This window comes from Sitophilus oryzae, unplaced genomic scaffold (genome assembly GCF_002938485.1).
Source record: "Sitophilus oryzae breed Bouriz unplaced genomic scaffold, Soryzae_2.0 scaffold_179_pilon_pilon, whole genome shotgun sequence".
Classification (NCBI taxonomy): Eukaryota; Metazoa; Arthropoda; class Insecta; order Coleoptera; family Curculionidae; genus Sitophilus; species Sitophilus oryzae.
Genome location: NW_022146501.1, coordinates 6,905,593 through 6,927,153, shown reverse-complemented (window position 1 = coordinate 6,927,153; position 21,561 = coordinate 6,905,593). Strand labels below are relative to the sequence as shown.

The following is a 21,561-nucleotide window of genomic DNA, read 5'->3' as shown; positions in this document are numbered from 1 at the left end:
AGACAATTAAATTGTGCATCTGATTCTCCTAAAATATACAGGGTGTTCCATTTAAATTAAACAAGTTATTGCCGTTTAAAGTTAGAAATTATTTAAAATAAATTTTTAGACACTCTGTATGAGGTAGTATTATTTTTATTATTGCAACAAAATAACTGAAAATATTTAGTATTAAGAACTTTGATACTCTTGGAGAAATAAAGCCTTAAATTTTTTACTGCAATTTCACAAAATTGAAAATATTTCAAAAACGGTAAGGTTTAAGTGTGATAAACCTTAATAAAATTTACCTTTATTTTAATCGTAGAAACTAAAAATGTAATAATATACAGGGTGTTCCATTTAAAAAATACAACTTTGATATTTTTTATTTATTTGGGACACTCTGTATCCTGTAAAAATATTTTTAAATTGTAGCTCTAATAGTCCGTTAACGAACCCAAAACTTACAATTTGTAAAAATCTCATCGTTTAGCTACAATACTCCGTGTGGTATGTGATGAACAACCTTGTATAGTCTATAAAATGAATAACTTTGAATTTTGATCGTTATTTTTTACCAACATGGCAAATATAAAATCCCTCTATCCAAAAAGTTACTGATATTCTTTAAAATGAGTGCCTGAACGAATCAGATAGGTAACTCTTTTTTACTTTCGTGAAATAGAAAAGGAAAATAATAAAACAAGTGACAGTTCTTCCTCTTCTTGCAAAAATCGACGCGAAATGTAATAATTGACAGAAGTAAATTGTCATCAGCTTTTGACATTTCTAAATATTAGACCAATGCCGTCTCTAATAGAACAGCCTCGGAGCGAGATTTATGACGTAACGCTAGTTAGATACCACGGATTAATAAATATGTTGTAGAATACATGGAAAACATAATTATTCCTCGTATTTTTGGTTTGTATTTTAAAAATGAATAGTTTACATGAAATATACATAATATACAGTTAATAAATACAACAAATATACCTATTTATAGTAATAAATACTTTGGCAAATAAACTATGAACCATAAAAATGCAGCAAATGTTTTACAATATACAAATAATGAATAGATACATAAGATAATGGGGAAAATGTAAAATATATTTTAAATTTTGGGGTTTGAAAATCGATCTAATTTAACAAAAAACATTCAATATCTACTAATAGTGATGTATTATTATTTGCATTCACGAAATTTATATGTATATTTTGAAAGCATCAATGTTCGAAAAATTATATTTGCAAATAGTACAATATCATAGAAAAAAAGCGTCAGCGATGGCTATGAAATAAAGATCGCTGTCATTTTATATGTAAAATTATTCTAAAATTTTTGATTTTTTTGGGATTTAGGTTCGGGAAAAACGCTGATTAAGTTTTCATTATTTGTTTTGGTTTAAAAAAAAACGTTATAGCTAACGTTTATAGCCTTCATCAGTGTTCTGTCTTATGAAAAAAATAGTGTCGAATATAATCCAAAAAATTACATATACGAGGAATAATTATGTTTTCCATGTATTCTACAACATATTTATTAATCCGTAGTATCTAACTAGCGTGACGTCATAAATCTCGCTCCGTGGCTGTTCTATTAGAGACAGCATTGCATCAGCACGGCCGCAAGTTGCTAACTTAATAAAATTAACACTAGGAAAGCCCGCGGGAACTACCAAATTCAAAGTTATTCGTTTCACAGACTATATTTGACGTGTGTTTGTAATCTTTAGACCTGACATGAATAAGAAAAATAAATAAATAAATATCGACTCTGACCTTACTATCTTGTCGAATGACATCTCTTCTGCTGGACCCCGACGCATTACTAGTTCCCGGACCATTTACTGGCTCTATTTCCACAGCATTTCTCTTTTGCACTCTTAACTGGTCGAACGTTTGTACACCGCGACCGTTGGCCAAGTTATTTCCCCTTCCTTCGTTTCCTCTGTTTTCCGTTGGACCATTTTCTTGGACGTTTGCCGCGACAACCTGATTCGCGTCTTGAACCTGAGCCGTCCTGCGCTGATTCTGATCGATGGAAATGGTGAACTTGTGCTTCCTCTGGGCGCTGACGTAGTCGTTGGTAGGGTCGTACTGTAGCCCTTCCCGTTTATAAGATCTTTTGGTGGGGAAGTGTGGGCCATGTGGCGGATGGGGATACGGGGAATCCAAGGAATAGTCGGATCCCGATTCGGAAAAGTTCGAGCGGGAGGAATTTTCAGTGTGTGTGCTAAAAAGAACGTGTAGTAGAGTGTATTAGTGGTAGAGATGAGCAATAATTCGCAAACTGGCGATTTAAGCTTGATTTTCATGCATCCGTTATCCGACAATACGTTGATACGATATTAATTTTATTGGTAGAATTTATAGACTTTGATTGGTTAGAAAATAACGCAGTTTTTTAACTTATTACATTTTCATGCCTCCGTTTATCGGATATACGTTGGTGTTATTTTATATTTTCGTTTCCATAACGATTTTGCTATTTTACTTATATTTTTATTATTGTTAGATTAAATTTGTCAAAAGAGTGTCAAAACGTCCTTTACCGTATGAACGGGTCCGTTGGCGGGCCGAAGTAAAATATTTACGGATGAAAAGTGGCGCGAAAACGCTATGACCAATCAGAGCACCGTCGGACCAACGTAACAACGTATAACGGATGCATGAAAATCAAGCTTTAATCGCAGCGATTTTAAAATCGCAATCGCAACCTGCGATTGGCTCTCATAGGAAACTGCGACTGCGATTTCTTCAATTTGCGAGTTTCAATTTAGGCAACCAATATTACTATAGTTCCAAGTTGCGATATTCCTACGATATTTTTGATAAAAATATTTTTTTATTGTGAATTTTGAGAAACTCTTCATGGCTTTGCAAAACTTTGTTAAAAATTATATATTCAAATAAAACTATATTAGTTATTTCATCTTTTGAAAACCCAAGATTGCCTTTAGTAAGGTTTTTTATAAGTGAATTTTGTTCAATATCAGTGTTGTCTGAAAATGTTAAGTTATTCTTACATGCATCGCATTTAATTTCCTTTAAGACAATATAACAGCAATATCCTCCTAAATAAGCAATAACAGGCCTTTCTTTCTTCACACTTTCGATATCTTGTTCAAAAATAGTAATGTAGCCAATCTTATTCGATGATACTTGTATCGCGTGGTATTTCTTTAGACAAGGTATTGTCATCATAAAATCATAAAAAGTATCGATTTTTATAGAACCAAAACAAGTAGATTTTTACATTAATGACTGAATCCTAAGTTTCTTTTCGCCTTCATATAAATGTCGAACACAAATATTGTACTGACTCCCAGCTAACTGTCTATATTTTCCAAACCTACTTTCAAGAGGAACAGTTTGCAAGTTCTCTAGTAAAACATACCTCACATTTTACTCATTAAAACAATATTTTATTACTTCAAGCTCAACCTGTTACTCAACTCAAGTTAATAACTTTAATATTGAACAGAGAGAAAAGTTAGGAATTTATTATTTTCATCGCATTTTAAAGAATTTAGTAAATAACAAGCATTACTAATAATTTGATCAGTATTACTATTACTATTAGCTTTGTAAAACTAGTGAATAATAAATCTTTCAAATGGTGTTTTTAGTTCATTTACCTGGACTGTAGTATTTTGGCCATATAAATAGGTTTCTAATTTCAGATCTAAATGTCCTATAAAATATTCCTTTATTAAACTTGATTGATAAAAAGTATAAAAAGTGAGAGATAAACATTTGGTATGATTTTTTCCGTATTCTATTAAAACTATTTTTATATACTATAATATTTTTAAAAACTCAGATAAAGCCATTTTAAAACTTGGGAATATATCTACTGAGTGAAAAAAGATCCACAAAGTGAAAAAAGATCCACAATCTGAGCTTTTATCGGGTAATTATCAACGCTGCCAAATAGAGTTACGCCTCCAGTTGGTGACGTCACGAGATTTTTACGTCACAGCTGGATGGCCTGGTTATTACGGTGGTTACGGTGCTACTCCGACGAGCTGACACGCCAATCAAATATCAGCAAGCACCAAGGCCGCAGACGCGGCAGTTGACTGGGAATGGGGAACCATTGGAACTGTTCCAGAATCACTGTTCCTAGTATTTTATACCAACTCAACAAGAATAAAGAGAGATTACTTACCTCGCTGTGGCATTTCTTTCTTGTAAATTGCCAAAATTGGGTGGTGGAACAGAAAAATCAGTGGGAATGATCATTGGCTGTTCTGGTTCATTATTTTCGAAACCTCCCGCCTCAAATAATGACCATTCTTTATTCAAATTTTTTTGAATGGTCGTCTGCAATTGATTGCTGGTCGCGGGCCTGAAATAATAGACAAAAGAGCTCAGACGGTTAAACTTCAATCAGAACCGCGAAATCAGTAGAATTAGTAGAAACAGTTAACAAACTTTTAACTTTTTCCTCTAATTACACTTCAAAATTTGCGAGTAATGTCATTTTGGCCTTTAAGCTTCATTCAGAACCTCCCAATTAGTGGAATAAATTAGTGGTTTCAATTAGCATAGAAATTTGGTCACCTATTTTTAGTGTAACCATTCAGAACGTCATAATTAGTGGTAGTAATTTTCAATTAGTCGAAAAAGTTAACAAACTTTTGACTTTTCCACTAATTATACTCAAAATTTGCGAGAAATGTCATTTTGGCCTTTGATTATCATCCGCCAAGAAAAATGTTGGTTATAAATCAAAAGTTTATTGTTTTATAAACTAAATATTATGCTTTTTCTATTGATACAACAGACTAGGTCCAGCTGTTGCCAGGGTTGGCATGATATACAGACCGGACCACCGTAGTAGTAACATAGGCAGAACCGGACGAATTAGGGTATACCCGTCCGCCGGATAAAAAGCAAGCGAAAAAATGCGATAAAATAAAAATAGGTAGATATGTGATAAGAATGTTACAGAATTTATATTTATTCGTGTTTTAATAGCCAAAACGAATACATAGATTCCCGCTGCAGCTTTCGTGTAAAATTTATTTTTTAAGTAAAATAATGGATGTTTACGAAGTTCGTGAGAAAATTCAAAGTGTAAATTGTAAAATGGTATTTCCAAAATAGGTCTTATCGGGATATACAAACAATTTTTCCACAAACTTTTGTAAACAGGCCAATTCCATCTTTACCTACTATATCAAGAGTTATTAATAATTTGACCCCACAAAACATAGCGATGTGTTGATTAATGAAAAACAGGAGTTAAAGCAAGCGGTGTTTGGAGGGGTGGTTTAGCGAACATATGATTGGTCCATTTTTATAAAGTGTTTAACTGTTGCAAAGTATTTGGACTTGTTACAGCAGCAGATTGTCCTAAATTTGTGAGTTATTGGAGAAAGATTCCACAATGTCTGGTTTCAACAAGATGGTTGCCCACCTTGACCCGTATTGTTCATGAGAATATTTGAAGCTATACTTTTCCCAACCGTTGCAATTAGTGGACATGAAACTGTTGTGGCCCCGCTAGATCACCAGATCTTCTCCAATGATTTCTTTTTGTAGGGTTATGTAAAATCCAAAGTGTATGGTCATAATAGGGCTAATAATCTGGATGAGCTTCAAGTAAAAATATGAGAGGCTTTCCAAACTATTAGCCCTAATATGTTAGCCAATGTCAGACGGGGATTTTACGACCGCCTAGGCTTCTGTCTAGCACAAGAAGGTGGTCTTTTTGAACACTTATAACTTTTTTTATTTAGAGTAATATTTTAGTTTTTTTCGGGTTTAGAGAATTTATTTATTTTTAATTTTGGTTTGTGGTTGTAAACACACTCAAATAATAAATATTTTTATTTTAAATGTTACCTTAATGAAGGTAAACACTTCATTATTCACATTCACGACCGACCCGTCCAAGCACAACTGCAACTGCGTACTGCCTGACCAGCCGACTAGCCGGCAGTGAATCTCTAGTACGAACGCAAATCGGGTAAAAGTAAATTCGTCCGGCAACTTGCTATGTTACTAGTGGCCTCGTCTTCTCTGTATATCAATGATATATATCATGATATTTATACCTTGATATATATCATGATATTTATAAAAAAATAAAACTCAACAATCAGAAAGGAAAAAGCAAAAAAGATAATATTGATTGGATCTGGGACAATTCAAATGTACCAAAAACTTTGCCAGAAACAGTATCAATTGATTCTGTCTCTGACGAATCTGACGATGATTTACCATTAATAAAACTAATAATCAAATATAAATTTGTTTGTTGTTAGTTTTAGAATATCTGTTTATTTTTTGAATTTCCGTTTATTTTTTAGAATTTCCGTTTATTTTTTAGAATTCCTGATTATTTTTTAGAATTTGTGTATTGTGGTAAATTAGTGTTTTATTTTTTTGATATCAACTTATGATATATTTTGACTTTTCTCTGTTTACTTTCCCTTCATTTTGTTGGGTCGTGGTTTGCAAGTTATTGCTGGACGCGGGTCTGAAACAATAAACAAAAATATACCCTTATTTTGTTTCATATATTTTAATTCTCTGTAAAATTTCAAAAATTTTGATATCAAACACTCTATCTCAAAAATTAGCAATTTTTGAGAAAAAAATAATAGTCTAAGATCCGGCTGCATGATTATTACGCTCATCGTATTTTTTATCAAAACCTAATTTTTACGTATATTTATAAATAGGAGAAAACACTTTTCAGAGGGTGCCTATAAAAAAATTGTGGCAACTATGTTTACTTAATAATAATAGTAGCAGATTTTGGAGACGACATTACGCTCATAAAATTTATTGATCATTTATTTGTGAAATTAAAGCTATTTTTATTTAATGATAAATAAATAATAAAAATACGATAAGCGGAATAATTATGCGGACAGATCCTGTACTATAATAACCGTGAAAAAGAAAATAAATTAGTTATTCTCGGCGATGAAATAGTTTATTTGTAGTGTTAAAAATAGGGCGCAGTCCGTAGGATTAACAGTGTAAATAAAAAACCGTGTAAACAAAATGCTCGGTCCAGATTAGCCCTGTGCCCTAGTGACATTAGAAATGAGATATTAATTAAAATTTTTAATAAACGGTTTGTGAAAAAAGGCCCAAAACCCATTCATTATTCTTCCACCTACTATGAAGGAATAATGAGAATAATTTGTATTAAAATTAAATAATGGCATATTGACCTTGTGACCTGGGGGAATAACACCTCTTCTACTGGACCCCAACCCGTTGCTGGTTCCTTGGCCGTATCCCAATTGTTTCTCATATCGTTAAATTCTCTATAAAAATTCAAGAATTTTGATAATAAACATTCTATATCACAAAGTAGCCATTTTTAATAAAATTATTATTTTTTTTAAAAACAGTAAAAATAAGCAGTAACAAAAAAAAACGATTCTTTTAGAAAAAAAAATAGTAATGCTTGGATATTGCGTCCTTAAAGTCTGAATTTGTCCTTAGGCTTTGTCCGTCAAGAACAAAATAAAATAAAACAATACTGTTGTGCCAACGTTTTGCGGTATTTTCATGACCAGTTTTTCAGGTCGCACAACAATATTTACTAAATTTAATAATAATATCGTCAGTGAAACGTGATAACCTGCTAACTCCATTTTTTACGTTAATAAGTTTTTTATACCATTAGAGCGCTTGCACACACACCGGCAAAATCGGTGCCGGACCCGTTACGACAGTTGTATTTAATTCTATTGTATTTGCCGGTCCCGACTATTTTACCGGATCGGAGTATATGTGAAAGATCTAATTTATTTATATTGCAATCGACTTCAGGACCGGCACCGGCACCGATTTTCCCGGCGTGTGTGTAAACGCCCTTAGAAAGAGAAAAAAATACTCTATAAGTAGAGAAAGCAAATACATTTTTTCCCATTATAGAAAATTTTCTATTTTAACGCAATAATATCTGCTAACTCCCAATGATCTGAAATTGCCACCGAAATGCTGCTATCTCCGTAATTTCCGTTACGATCACGCTAAAGCAAACACACGGATTCTTATTCGTATGTTTCTTTGGTACAGTACGTAGATCCAGGGTCGCACTAGGCCAAAGGGGCCCGGGTGGCAATGTAAGGAGGGGCCCGTGTGAATTTTTTTGCGTATTTTTTCGCCTTACGTTTTGGTAAATTTTTCCCTATTATATACAGGGTGAGTCTTAAATAGGCGCAAATATTTTTAGGGGTAGTATATTTCGACCCAAGAAACACGATTATGAGGTTTTTTGCGCCAAATTTTTTTTTGGAAAATTTGGAATTTAAAAAAAAAATTTTTTTTTGAAAATTAATATCGACTTATAATATTTTTTTACCTTTCTCTGTTCATATTTTCTTGGAATGGGGTTTCCAAGTTATTGCTGAGCGCGGGTCTGAAATAATAAACAACAAATGTATGTATACCGATGTACTATTTATGATATCAAACACTATAAAAAATTAGCAGTTTTTGAGAAAAAAAAGCAATAACCATGTAATAAAATAAGTTAGTAATTATTATAAATGGTTTAAACAGTTTATTAGTCGTTTTAAAAATAGGGCGCAGTCAGTAGGATTAACAGTATAAATAAAAAACCGTGTAAACAAAATACTCGGTCCAGATTAGCCCCGACATCAGAAATGGGATGATAATTAAAATTTTTAATAAACGGTTTGTGAAAATCGACCCAAAACTTCATTATTCTTCCACCTACTATGAAGGAATAACGAGAATGACTTGTTTTGAAATTAAATAATTGCATATTGACTCTACCTTGTCATCTCGGGGAATGACACCTCTTCTACTGGACCCCAACGCGTTTCTCGTTCCATGGCCGTATCCCTATTTTTTCTCATATCGTTAAGTTCTCTGTAAAAATTCATGAATTTTGATATCAAGCATTCTATATCATAAATTAGCAGTTTTTGAGAAAAAATAGAGCTAAAACTGTCTAATTTCCAACCCAACTAGTAGTACCACTACTATCACAGTAAATCACGGTCACGGGTATAGCTGTTAATGCGATTTCACGTTTTAGCCCAACTCTAGTAAGTGACTCCTTCCTTAGTAATTTTTATTCAATGCTTATAACAAAAATAACTTACTTGTTTGGGTCATCTTCGGTGAACAATTGCAAAAACGGATTCACAATATCGGAAGGCATTTCGTCCATGTTTATGAAGCGATACTTCGTGATCAACTGGTTCACTTTTTTGCACAGCTCATAATCGACGGGCATCCTCATCAACTGAACGAGGAACTTTTTGCCCAATTTGACAGTTAATTTTTCGCCAGCTATAACTAACTTCCTTATAATCGGCCAACACGGAGCCATATCTCTGTTGCATATCACTTCGAAAATTGTAGAACCTTAAAAGCAAAATTATTTTTTTCTACACTGAAAAAATTATAAGTAATTTTACAAAAAAATATAGATACCTACATTACAGTATATTTTTAACAAAATGCAATTTTGCAAAACGGTTTATTAATATTCAATGATTATTACTAAACGATATTAGATTCACAATAGGTTTTGTGAGTTAAAAAATTAAATGTATATCAGAAATACAATCTTGTAATAAAATTGTATCCCTCTAAACATACTCGCAAAACTTGTGTGAATTTACCATAATATATTTAGTAAAAAACGACGCCACGTCACGTAACGTCTTGTGAAGCTGATGCGAATTAAGCAATCGATGGAGAACGTAGCTAGAGGAAAGACGAAGAACATTTTAATCTAAGTAGTGTTAACTACTTAGATTAAAATGTCTAAACTTTTTTTTAGGCATAAAAGCTAAGTTTAGCTTTTTGCCTAAAAAGCTTTTTACCATCCTTTTACTATCGATAGTTGCGCCTCGGTGGTACGAAAGTACTACCATTGCACGCAGGCCGCTATCTCCCGTTCCGGACTTAATATCTAACCGATACTTTCCGACAAGTCGGAATTAACTATCTCTGCGCTGTGGTTGTCATTTTGTGGATCTCCCAAGCTCACCTGATGATGGAGTAGGCCTCCGAAACCGGTAGTGAGAGCAGGTTGATCCGCATTATGACAAACACAGCGTAGAATTAAATTTCTATATTAGCAGTTAAGTGGCAAGAATCCTTATATAATTTTATTATATACCTCTACTGCAAGAAATTTGTTTTCTATTTTATATTATATTATGTTTATATGTAGTTTTTGTAAATCTACCAACTCTCTTAGACCAATCTGCCAACTCTCTTAGAAAATACAATCTCCATTTATTATAATTATTTGCATGTTAATTTTAACGATTTTTTAATGTAAACATAATTGTTCCATGATCTCTCTATATCAACATATCTCTATGTAAAATAAAATCACTAAATCACCACAATACACCAAAACACTTTTACTTTTACACTGGACGCGCGTTTCGCTAACTATGTTAGCATCATCAGCAGATGATTATAAACTAAAGTACAATCTACAAGTTGAGCGTTTATATACTCGCTCAGTGGGCACCGAGTGGGCGTAGCAAAATCTAGCCAACCGAGTCAAAGCCCACTGAGCGTAACAGTTAGATTTCCGCCACTAGAGTAGTAGGAACAAAGGACTTGAAGGAATTGGACCGTTGTTTCTGTTCATACTATCTTTACATTTATTAATTCTGATGCTTTCATATGCATCTAATTGCCTATAATTTGAGACTTGTTTAATTAATTTTAAATTATTAAGATCTATACAATGTTGTTTATCAACAATATGTTCGGCAACGCAAGATTTATCCGGTCTACCATATCTTATCTGAGCTAAATGTTCTTGAAATCTAGTTAATACTGATCTTCTGGTTTGCCCAACATATTTCTGATTACAATCTTTACAAGAAATTTCATAAATACCCGACCTTTCCAGTGGAGGTGTTTTATCCTTTGGATTACCTAATAATTGTTGTAATTTATTATTAGCACTATACACAAGTTTATAATTGATATTCTTAAAAATTCCTTTTAGACCACGGGATAACTCTCTATCAAACGGTATCGAAAAATATTTAGACGTATCTTTCTCCACTTGAAAAGTCGAATTTTCAGAAATCATTAACCTATACCTACGTTTCCTAATTAATTTATCAACTAGTGAAGGAGAATATCCATTACACTCAGCTACATTCCTAATGTAATCTCTTTCTATTTCATATCTTTCGTTGGAAAGTGGGAAACTAAGTAATCTATGAACTAAGAAATTTAAACTAGCCATTTTATGTTCAACACTATGATGTGATTCATTAGGAATATATCTGCGTGTGGTCGTATTTTTCCTATAGATATCAAATTCCAGGCAATTATTAGTATTTCTAATAACTAATACATCTAGAAATGGTAATCCGTCGTTGAGCGAGTATATAAACGCTCAACTTGTAGATTGTACTTTAGTTTATAATCATCTGCTGACGATGCTAACATGGTTAGCGAAACGCGCGTCCAGTGTAAAAGTAAAAGTGTTTTGGTGTATTGTGGTGATTTAGTGTTTTTATTTTGCTGTGTAACACCAAAGGTTCCAACCCTCAACTGCAATATCTCTATGTATTATGAATTCTTTCAGACTGTGTTTCGGAAGACAAATTTAATAGAGGACCAGAGTAGAGGACTCTACACATCCATAGTCTCTAAGCTAGTTCTTCCAGAAACAATGGAGTTTTCCAGTTTTTTTTTGTTTGTACAATGGAGGACGATGTTGAGCATACTCTGTTCAACTGCCCACGTTGGGACAATGAGAGAAAGTATTTTGAGGTACAGACTGGACAAATATTCACAGTGGAGAGCATGTGTGCTGGACTGGTTGGCGGTGAAAAACTGTAGATCGCAACACATGTTACGGTTACGAAAATAATAAAGAAAAAGGAAGAGCAACACAAATAAGCGAGGACAGCCCTCACGCTGAAGTAATGCGAAAACGGTTTCCAGCATGAGTGGTGTTAGACACGGGGTGGTTTTTTAGTGGGTAGTGAAGAGTGGAAGAGTCCCACTGAGTTAAAAATACACTTATAGTTCACTTACCCAATAACGGATATTGCTTTATTCCAATTTCTAACAGTAAATAATCCACCGATTCCTGAAATGAACCCAGATCGGTTTTTTCGAGACACTCTAAAACCGTACTCACACCCTCAGTCTTATCAATTTCAAGTATTTCATCGAAAATTATTGAAACTAGATGTACCAGTTCGTTTTTCATGTCTGTAATTGAACAAAAATAAGTATTAATAAAAGCCGGCGTTTTGGGATATTTTTATTATTATGAATAATTAAGCTTCATACAATTTTATGTCATATGTATTTTATTTTTCAATTTTATCTCAATGTTATAAAAACACTCATGGAAAGTACAGAGTGCCCCAATTTCGTGTGAAAGAAGTACTTAGGTACAAAGGTACTTAGGTACGAAGGTACTTAAATACAAAGATGTGGTGCTACATTTTTATGAAACTAAAGATGTACAAAGAAAAAAAATATGTGTGTAAAGATATTATACACACACATATTATATACAGGGTGAGTTTTAAAAAAGTGCAAATATTTTTAGAAGTAGTATATTTCGACCCCAGAAACACGATTATTTTTTTTAAAAAACATAATTTCGTGATAATATGATAACATAAGTAGTAGATTAAAATTACAAGAAAGAAAATCTAGAAAAGATCCAGTGCTTCTCAAAATTTAAGCAAAAAATTATTTTTTTTTAAATTTTCAAAGTAGTCGTAACTCGGTTATTTTGGACTTATTTGAAACGGTAAAGAGAAAATATGTTTTTTATCGAGATCTACCAGCTCTGAAAATATTTGCACTTATTTAAGACCCACCCTGTATAGAGTTATTTGCGTAGAATTCAGTGGCATAACTAGTTTTCGCTGGAAACCGTCATGCGTCATTCTTGAAATATGATCCAAATTTATGTTTTTTTTTTAAATGAGATACCTTGTATATTATATTTTTATTTTATTTTCGTTGTGAGCTTCCTAAAAATTTAATATTCAGTTATTTTCATAAACAAGGTAAAAAATCATTATTTAACTTTTTAACATAGATGGCGAGTTTAAATTAGGTAATCAAAACAACCGAATAATTAATTCTACATCAAATTTTCGTTATTGGCTATTCCACATAGGGAATGCAATCCCGCAAATGCGGGATCCCTCTGATATTCAGCAGGATCAAAATTGCGGGATTTACCGTGCGGGATCTGCGGGAACGACACATTACTACTGGGTAACCGAATCGATTCCAATCATGATCAAACCGCTTCGTTCCGGGCCGATGCGTCACGCTCGGAACCCGGGGGATTCCCCTTATGGCTTGGCCATTAAAAATAAGTGAAACAAACAGGTTAGTTGTTAGATTTCTTTCTGGCGTATGTGCGTAAGTGAAGAAAAGCGTTTAACAAGTACTTGTGGACAATTTCGTCGAATAAACTGCCGGACATAATTATCTGAAGAAGCCAAATTTTAGGGTAAATTTAAAGTTGAATATCTCTTGAACTAAAAAAGATTTTGGGATGCGGTTTGGACCAGTTTGTAGATACATCTATTGTGATTAAGATGCTATATGGTTTTCGAAAATATATTTAGTGAATTCTCGTATACAGGGTGTTTTATAAGAGTGTGCAAATTTGGTAAAGAATCTTTTTTACCGCAAATTTACAATTTTTAAAAAATGAAATTTTTACCAAGTACGACTAATCTGTATTGAAATTAGAAAAAACAATTTGATCGGTTTTTTAATTTTTTTTGTCTTAAGAAAAATACGAAATTTTTTTCTTCGAAAAATATGCATTTTTAGTCATACGTATGGTTCTAAATGGTACAGAAAGCTTTGTACATTCTGCATATGCCAAAAAATTATTGATTTATAAAATAAGTAGATAAATTATAATAAAATTTAAGTTTATTTAATACTAAATATATTTTTTGAACACTCTGTATACATCGGTCCAAATTTCTGTACAGCTAGTTTAAGATACACGCTATATCAATATATTGAGGGCCTATGCAAAATGTACAATGCCTTTTGTACCATTTAGGACCAAATGAATGACTATTGTTTACAGTCCCGCAATTTTGCGAATCCGCGGGATTGATTGCTTTAATCCCGCGGGTTTGCGGGATTAAGATTTTGGTGCATTCCCTAAATCCACACTAGTTTTTGTGCGTGAAATTAATGCACAAACGCATCAGAAACATCAATTAGTCCGATTGATAGATATATTGATAACACAAGTTCATTTTCAAACGGTTAATATTTAATAAAAATAATACTCTTTTAAACTAGGTTGATTTATGTTAAAGAGTTAAATAATCCATTTTTGCCTTATTTACGAATATAAGTATAGAGTATATTATATTTTATAGAAGCTCATGACAAAGTATCCCATTTAAACAACATAACTTTGAGTTATATTTCGAAAACGACAGCTTTCACCAATCTAATTCGCCCTGTATTTCAGGAACTAAGAGGAATCTGACAGATCTGTGTGTAGAATATTTAGTTTTATAAAAAAAGTGGCACAGTGATGTGAAAACCGCATCTTTCTACCGCTTCTCATAAACGAGAAACCCTGTAACACAGGAAAATGGGTCACCCTGTACAGACTTTACCACAGAACACAATGGTTTTCAGTTCAGATATGCGATGTCAAATGTTCCATCAATAATGTGAGAAGAATTATATTCATATATTTTTGGTATGATAATGCGAGATATTTTTTTTACAAAAGTTTAAAAATTGAAAAACTATTACAAACCTCTTTTAGCGAATTCTTCTGTAAAAAACTTATAAACTTTTCCAAAAAAACTAGGATAAGTCTGGGCAAATCCGTAAGCCTTCTTCAATTCTTCATTGGATAAATCTCCCATTTTATTAAGTCTGCAAGTCGGTGATTTCAAAGAATGGGTATTCTTACACCAATTCTTGTTGCAAGAATTAGTAAAGAAGAAATTAAAACAGAGACGTTTGAATATATTAGGAACCTAAAATGACAATCCATTGTAACCTAATATTGTTTATAGAATGGAACCGTTGATTGAAAGAATTGGGAAAATACGCAACCTAATGGGCGAATTTGTGACAAGGCTGATTTGATTAGTATTGTACGGTGGAGACACCAATCATTCGGCGGCCAACGCATAAAACACTTATTTTCTCTAATTCGGCCAGCGAAGGCATATCGAAGGCGGTGTGGAACTGAAAGCGACAGTGTTGCCATATTAAAATGTGTAATATCTGTAATATGTTTGACGAAAATATCTTTAGATGAAACATCCGCGTTTATGTATTGAAAATTTACTTCTGTTAAACATAGAATAAACAACAAAAATAAAAATTCTTTTATAGGTACTGATATGTCGTATGACGATTATTTACATTTACCATAATATTTTACCATAATAAATTTACACATGAAATAATAGTACCAGAGCTAGCAACGTCGGAAAAACAAGTATTTTAAGACGTCTGGCTCTTTGATATATCTTTTACTATGCTCTCTAGAACAGCATGCGGCCCGTCTGGCTGCCGGTAAACGTTGCGTTCCCTACTGCGCATTGAAGGAAAATCCTATATTTTTATTAGTCCTTTAAATTCTAGTATTGAATATAAATCGAACATCTCTTCAAAGCGCAGTGAAATAATTCTGGTGATTAAAAAACAAAAATTTAATACTTTACTATCAGAATATAAACGAAAATAAAATAAAAAGTCTTTGTCCTGACCCGGATTCGAACTCTGAATCATCGGTTCGTGGTCGGAAACTCTACGCGCTGCGCTATGGAGAAATGTTCGGTTCATATTCAATACTAGAATTTATAGGACTAAATTAATAAAAAAATAGGATCTTCATCCGATGCGCAGTCGTGAACGCAACGGGTATCGGCAGCCAGACCAGCCGCATGCTGTTCCAGAGAGCATAGTTAAAAGATATATCAAAGAGCCAGGCGTCTTAAAATACTTTCTCGAAAACGTTGCTAGCTCTTAGACTATAACAGCTATCTTCATTTCCAAGCCAACTCTCGTGCAGTTCTTTGTTTAATCATATAATATTATATTAAATTGCTTAATAACCGTATTATTAACGTACTGCACACAAAAACCGTAAATGTACGGATTTGTCAGTAGTCCTGGCAACACTGCCTCCGGAAACCCCTCACTCTGTCGACTGAAAGCTGAACTACGGTACAGTATTATTTATCCGCTGCGCGGTAAACGGCGCAGAGATGATCTAAGTCTCGGACAGGCTGACGGTAACGCCAGCTACATCCCGAACAGGTTTTCTGCCACGAAATCGCCCATAAGGTTGCGCATCTTTTTATTTCTTCAATCAACGATGGAACTAAAATATGGGTAAAGAGTCAATTTACAGCGTTGCCGTTTTATTGATTCAGTTGATAAACTATAAAAAAGTAATGTAATCATTATACAGGGGAAGCACTTTTGTATAGAGTTAAATTGTGTGCAATTAACTAATTTTGATTCAAAAAATACGTAGTTGTTCTATGCCACGGAATATTGGAACTTCTTGTATATTTTGTAGGTCTGCTTTGGAAAAAAAATTCTAATTTTTATTTGTAAAAAATTCTCTAAATTTTTTTTTTCTCAAAAAATACGGACTGTTCCCCAATTGGAAGTGTTCCTAGTTTTTTATATCAACTTTAGTACATTTTAAAAATAAAAAATTGTAGTAATTTCCGGTAAAACAGAAATAGGCTAAAACTAATTGAATTCGTCAATCAATCCTGATTTATGTCATATTAGATAAGAGATATAGGAGTGAGCTTTAATTAAGGGTTAATTTTTAAATCTCCCGCCTCGAAAGAAATCAAAATGGAGGTAATTGCAGTGTTGTAATAACATCTAATAATCTAATAACTTTAAATTAAGGTTATTAAGTTAGTAAATTGACTCTTAATAACATAAATATAGAGTTAGTTACATCATTGTAGTTGATGTTTTTCGGGCTAGTCGATCCACTTTGTGTTTTCTGTAACCAATCGTTTAATCTATTAATTTTAACAATCTCTGTTCCCATAACGCTACCTGACGCACTAATGGGTTCATCCTTACATTTAAAAATACTCTCTTGCTCCTTATCGATCCCTATTGTACTAAAATTAAATAAATATATTACTAAAACTTCTACCTGTATCTATAGTCCGTCCAGCACTTGGATTATATTATAGTCTAGACAAACTATACTTTACTGGGGATTCAATATCACCACAAAAAAAAAATTGTGTGTGCACTATGTGCGCATATTTGAAGTGAAACTTCTACTAGCAGCTATTAAATTGAAGGGTTTGAAGGATATATATTTTTTCAAGAATGCTTTTTATAAACTTCAAAAAATTTAGAGTTAAAAGTGTATACTATTCTAGCTTTATAATTTTATAATGTTTTTTTTTTTTAATTTTTATTATAAAACGATAATTCTATTATCCGGCCTGATAGCTGTGGTCATTAAACGAATACTACATCTATACTTCTGACTCTATGAATAAGAAGATTAAGGAAGGAGCATGCTATCCATGTAATCATGCATGGTGGGCGGAAAAAGGACTCTAGGGTGGGGATCCTTGACAGTTCTGTTTGACGATTCATTTGACACATTTGAATTTGATTTGAAATTTTGTTGATTTGTCAGTCTTTACGTAGCTTCTTTTATGTTATTTATTATTTATTCCACTACTGATAGTTGTATAATTAGCAAATCTAGATGGAAATTGTGGCAGAACTTAAATTAACAGTGACACTATCGCGATTTATCGAAAAAGACTCTAAAATAGTTGGTTGTGTAGCGTGCGGTAGATCTCGGTAAAAATCGAGTGAAATAATGGAACAACTTTTCGCTAGTAAGTGACTATATAATATACATACGTGTAGTAAACCGATCATTTATGAAATTCACTTATATTAACTAAATTATATATTTTTATTGCATTTTAGCTTTTATTTATTACTTGTCAAAGATTAGATGTCAAAGAATTTAGATACGTCAATTTGACTTACCTACTTCAGTAGCGTATCGGATGTTTATGGTTATAAATAATTATTATAACTTATCTATTTTAATTAGAATTTTATATTTTTATAACAATTTTAATAACTACCAACATTTATTCACAACTTAAAATAAAAAAAAATATTGAGTCTACTCCACGTCTACCCTACATCATAGTCAAAGTTTTACATTTTTGAAATAAAATTAGAACGGCACTGATAAACCGGAATTTAAGTCGGCCATATTTGAGGCCCATCGCGGTGGACCTAAGATTTTTGATATGCTCCTTCCTTAGTCTTTTTATTCAAAGTTCTGACTACTACTAACTGCTACTAACCAACAATTTGTTTTGTGTAGTCTGTGGTCTCTTTTAGTTTAAATGTTTTGTTCATTATTCATGTTGGAGATTTATTTTTAAATTAATGTTAATCACAGAGTGTCCCAAATAAATAAAAAATATCAAAGTTGTATTTTTTTAAATGGAACACCCTGTATATTATTACATTTTTAGTTTCTACGATTAAAATAAAGGTAAATTTGATTAAGGTTTATTATACTTAAACCTTACCGTTTTTGAAATATTTTCAATTTTGTGAAATTGCAGTAAAAATTTTAAAGCTTCATTTCTCCAAGGGTATCAATGTTTTTAATACTAAATATTTAATGAAGTTTATTTATTGATCAGTTATTGTGTTGCAATAATAAAAATAATACTACCTTATACAGAGTGTCTAAAAATTTATTTTAAATAATTATTAGCTTCAAACGGCAATAACTTCTTTAATTTAAATGGAATGCCCTGTATATTTTAGGAGAATCAGATGCACAATTAAATTGTCTATCAAATTGTATTATACCATTTTTTACCTATCCCTTCAAGTTTTCGTAGAAAATGCATTTTCTTATAATTTAGGCCTCATTTATCAATATATCAATGGAATATTGACATTTTAGATTGTTTTTAAAGCAACAAATGTACAAAATGTACAGCCCATTTGTATGCAAAAAGAAAACTATTTAAATCTTTATAAAAGAGTATACCATTAATTAAATATAACACCATTATTTCCGCCCATATACTAATTAATGACATACTTAATTGTGTTCGTTAATAAATTATTATAAATAAATGTGGATTTTTGAGTCAGAAATCAATATAATAATAAGTTATCAAAATAAAGTCTTTGTTGTTATAAATAAGCATTTATTAAAAAATGAAATATCATTTTTAAGGTGTTACTTTTTATCACACTGTCTAATGCCCATACAAAATTCAGTTTTTTAGTATTTGGAGCAATTATTATTAATCAACGCAGTCAGTTAATGTAGTTTGAATACTGGAATCATATTAATTGATCCTCTTTAACAAATATTTAAACAGTTTTTTTTTATTTTTTAATGAAATAAACGAATTATATCGACAATATTAGTATCTGTACTCTTTAAAAATTTGGGACATCTTTAAAAATAATCTAAAATGTCAATAGTCCATGGGTATATTGATAAATAAGTTCTAAATTACAAGAAAATGCATTTTCTACGGAAACTTAAAGAGATAGGTAAAAAATGGTATAATATAATTTGATAGACAATTAAATTGTGCATCTGATTCTCGTAAAATATACAGGGTGTTCTATTTAAATTAAACAAGTTATTGCCGTTTGAAGCTAATAATTATTTAAAATAAATTTTTAGACACTCTCTATAAGGTAGTATTATTTTTATTATTGCAACACAATAACTGATCAGTAAATAAACTTCAGTAAATATTTAGTATTAAAAACTTTGATACCCTTGGAGAAATGAAGCCTTAATTTTTTAATGCAATTTCACAAAATTGAAAATATTTCAAAAACGGTAAGGTTTAAGTATAATAAATCTTAATCAAATATACCTTTATTTTCATCGTAGAAACTAAAAATGTAATAATATACAGGGTGTTCCATTTAAAAAAATACAACTTTGATATTTTTTACTTATTTGGGACACTCTGTATCTTGTAAAATTATTTTTAAATTGTACCTCTAATAGTCCTTCATCGAACCCAAAACTTACAATTTGTAAAAATCTCATCGTTTAGCTACAATACTCCGTGTCGTATGTGGTGAACAACCCTGTATAGTAAAACTTTTGATTACTTCTTCTATGTTCTTATATTGTTAATGGAGTAGAGCCAAGAGCAGACTTGTCAACTAATTAAGTTGTATAGAGATCCTACAGTCCTACAGTGTTATGGGATATCCGTAGTACCTCATTTAAAGTGAAATAAAAAAAAGCTTGATGCATGGTTAAAAATTGCAAAAAGTATATATTTGAAAAGAGAAAAAGTTGAGAAAAAAATGCGTTATCTAATAGGGCAGTTCCAGAGGGAACAAAAGAAATGCAAATCAGGTACTAGTTTAGACGAAGTGGATAATTCAAAATGGTTTGCTTTTAAGTTATTAATGTTTTTAAAAGACAGAAACACACCACGAGAAATAGCCGAGGCAGGTATTGAAAAGGTAAGCTAATTGAGTTCAACTATATATAGATCTATCTTGTAGGCTATGGCGGACTAAAACCCGCTTTTTTTCTCGACTTTCTTTCTCTTTCTTCGAAAATAATTACGCACGCCGCTGCTGCTAGCAGAACCTCTTTCTCGCCAAAACGATTCATGATTACGAAAATTATAATGTGGACGGCTCCCGGTTTTTTAGCATGTGATATGTAGCTTGTTAAATAGCAATGTTATATAACTTGTTACTAAATGTGGACCCTCCTTAAGCCGAATGGGGTAACTGTGGCAACACTGCTGCTATCACTTTTTCTCTCATACGTCACGCGGCCGTCATGAATTGAATTTTTACTCCCAACGCGCGTAAAGAAGTTTCACTTCAATAAAGCCTTTTTGTTTCATTTAAAATAGTATTTGAATCTATACTTACCTCGCTTGTAGTGAAATGACTGAATCTAAGTCATCCTCACGCGGACTTTGGCGGGGTACTTCGCCCAAATCCCCTACCGAGGTGACTTTAGTTTTATTCAGTTGAAGATCGACTGAAACTGATAGATTTTTATTTGTTTTCTGTCTAGTTGGAGGTCTCTTCAGAGGTAATTTAAACATCGAGTTCGTGGAATTTACTTTCGAGGATGGCTGGCTGAAATATAACGCATAAAATATTTACGTTAAATTTTTAATATACATAAATATAATCGATACCACATAAACTTGTAGTTACGTCATCGAGTGCGCGAATATTAAATACATTGTTGCCAATAATGGACATATTCAGCGGCGGGCTGAACTAATTGAAATTTAAATGTCCCGCTGGCGATTGTAGGTGGTAAGTTTGCTGTAAAAAATGTCAAGTTACCATATTTATTTATTTACTTCCTGACATTTTGATTTGTTTTGACATTTTAGTGTTGTATTACGAGTTTTTGGTTTAAGCGAATTGTGTTATAGTACTTTAGGTTTAAAATAGCAGACCTTACAGTCGAAAATCGTTCATTTTAGAACCTCTTTTAGTGCAAAGATGCCGACAACGATTACAGATAAAATACACGAAGCA

General features: G+C 32.2%; 1 protein-coding gene across 4 annotated transcripts in view; it reads right to left on the bottom strand.

Moving 5' to 3' along the window:
• LOC115882684 overlaps positions 1-21,561 on the bottom strand; it is a 61,439-nt gene that overhangs the window by 19,881 nt on the left and 19,997 nt on the right. The window contains exons 7-16 of one of the 4 annotated variants that reach the window (XM_030900883.1): positions 20,935-21,147; positions 16,946-17,117; positions 14,762-14,987; positions 12,022-12,201; positions 9,096-9,360; positions 8,764-8,859; positions 8,327-8,383; positions 7,185-7,280; positions 4,160-4,339; positions 1,768-2,221 (exon numbers count right to left, since the gene is read on the bottom strand). In XM_030900883.1, the coding sequence (XP_030756743.1) occupies positions 1,768-2,221; positions 4,160-4,339; positions 7,185-7,280; positions 8,327-8,383; positions 8,764-8,859; positions 9,096-9,360; positions 12,022-12,201; positions 14,762-14,987; positions 16,946-17,117; positions 20,935-21,147 (1,939 nt within the window). The remainder of the gene's footprint in view (positions 1-1,767; positions 2,222-4,159; positions 4,340-7,184; positions 7,281-8,326; positions 8,384-8,763; positions 8,860-9,095; positions 9,361-12,021; positions 12,202-14,761; positions 14,988-16,945; positions 17,118-20,934; positions 21,148-21,561) is intronic. The other 3 variants (XM_030900885.1, XM_030900884.1, XM_030900886.1) reach the window with 3 other exon arrangements.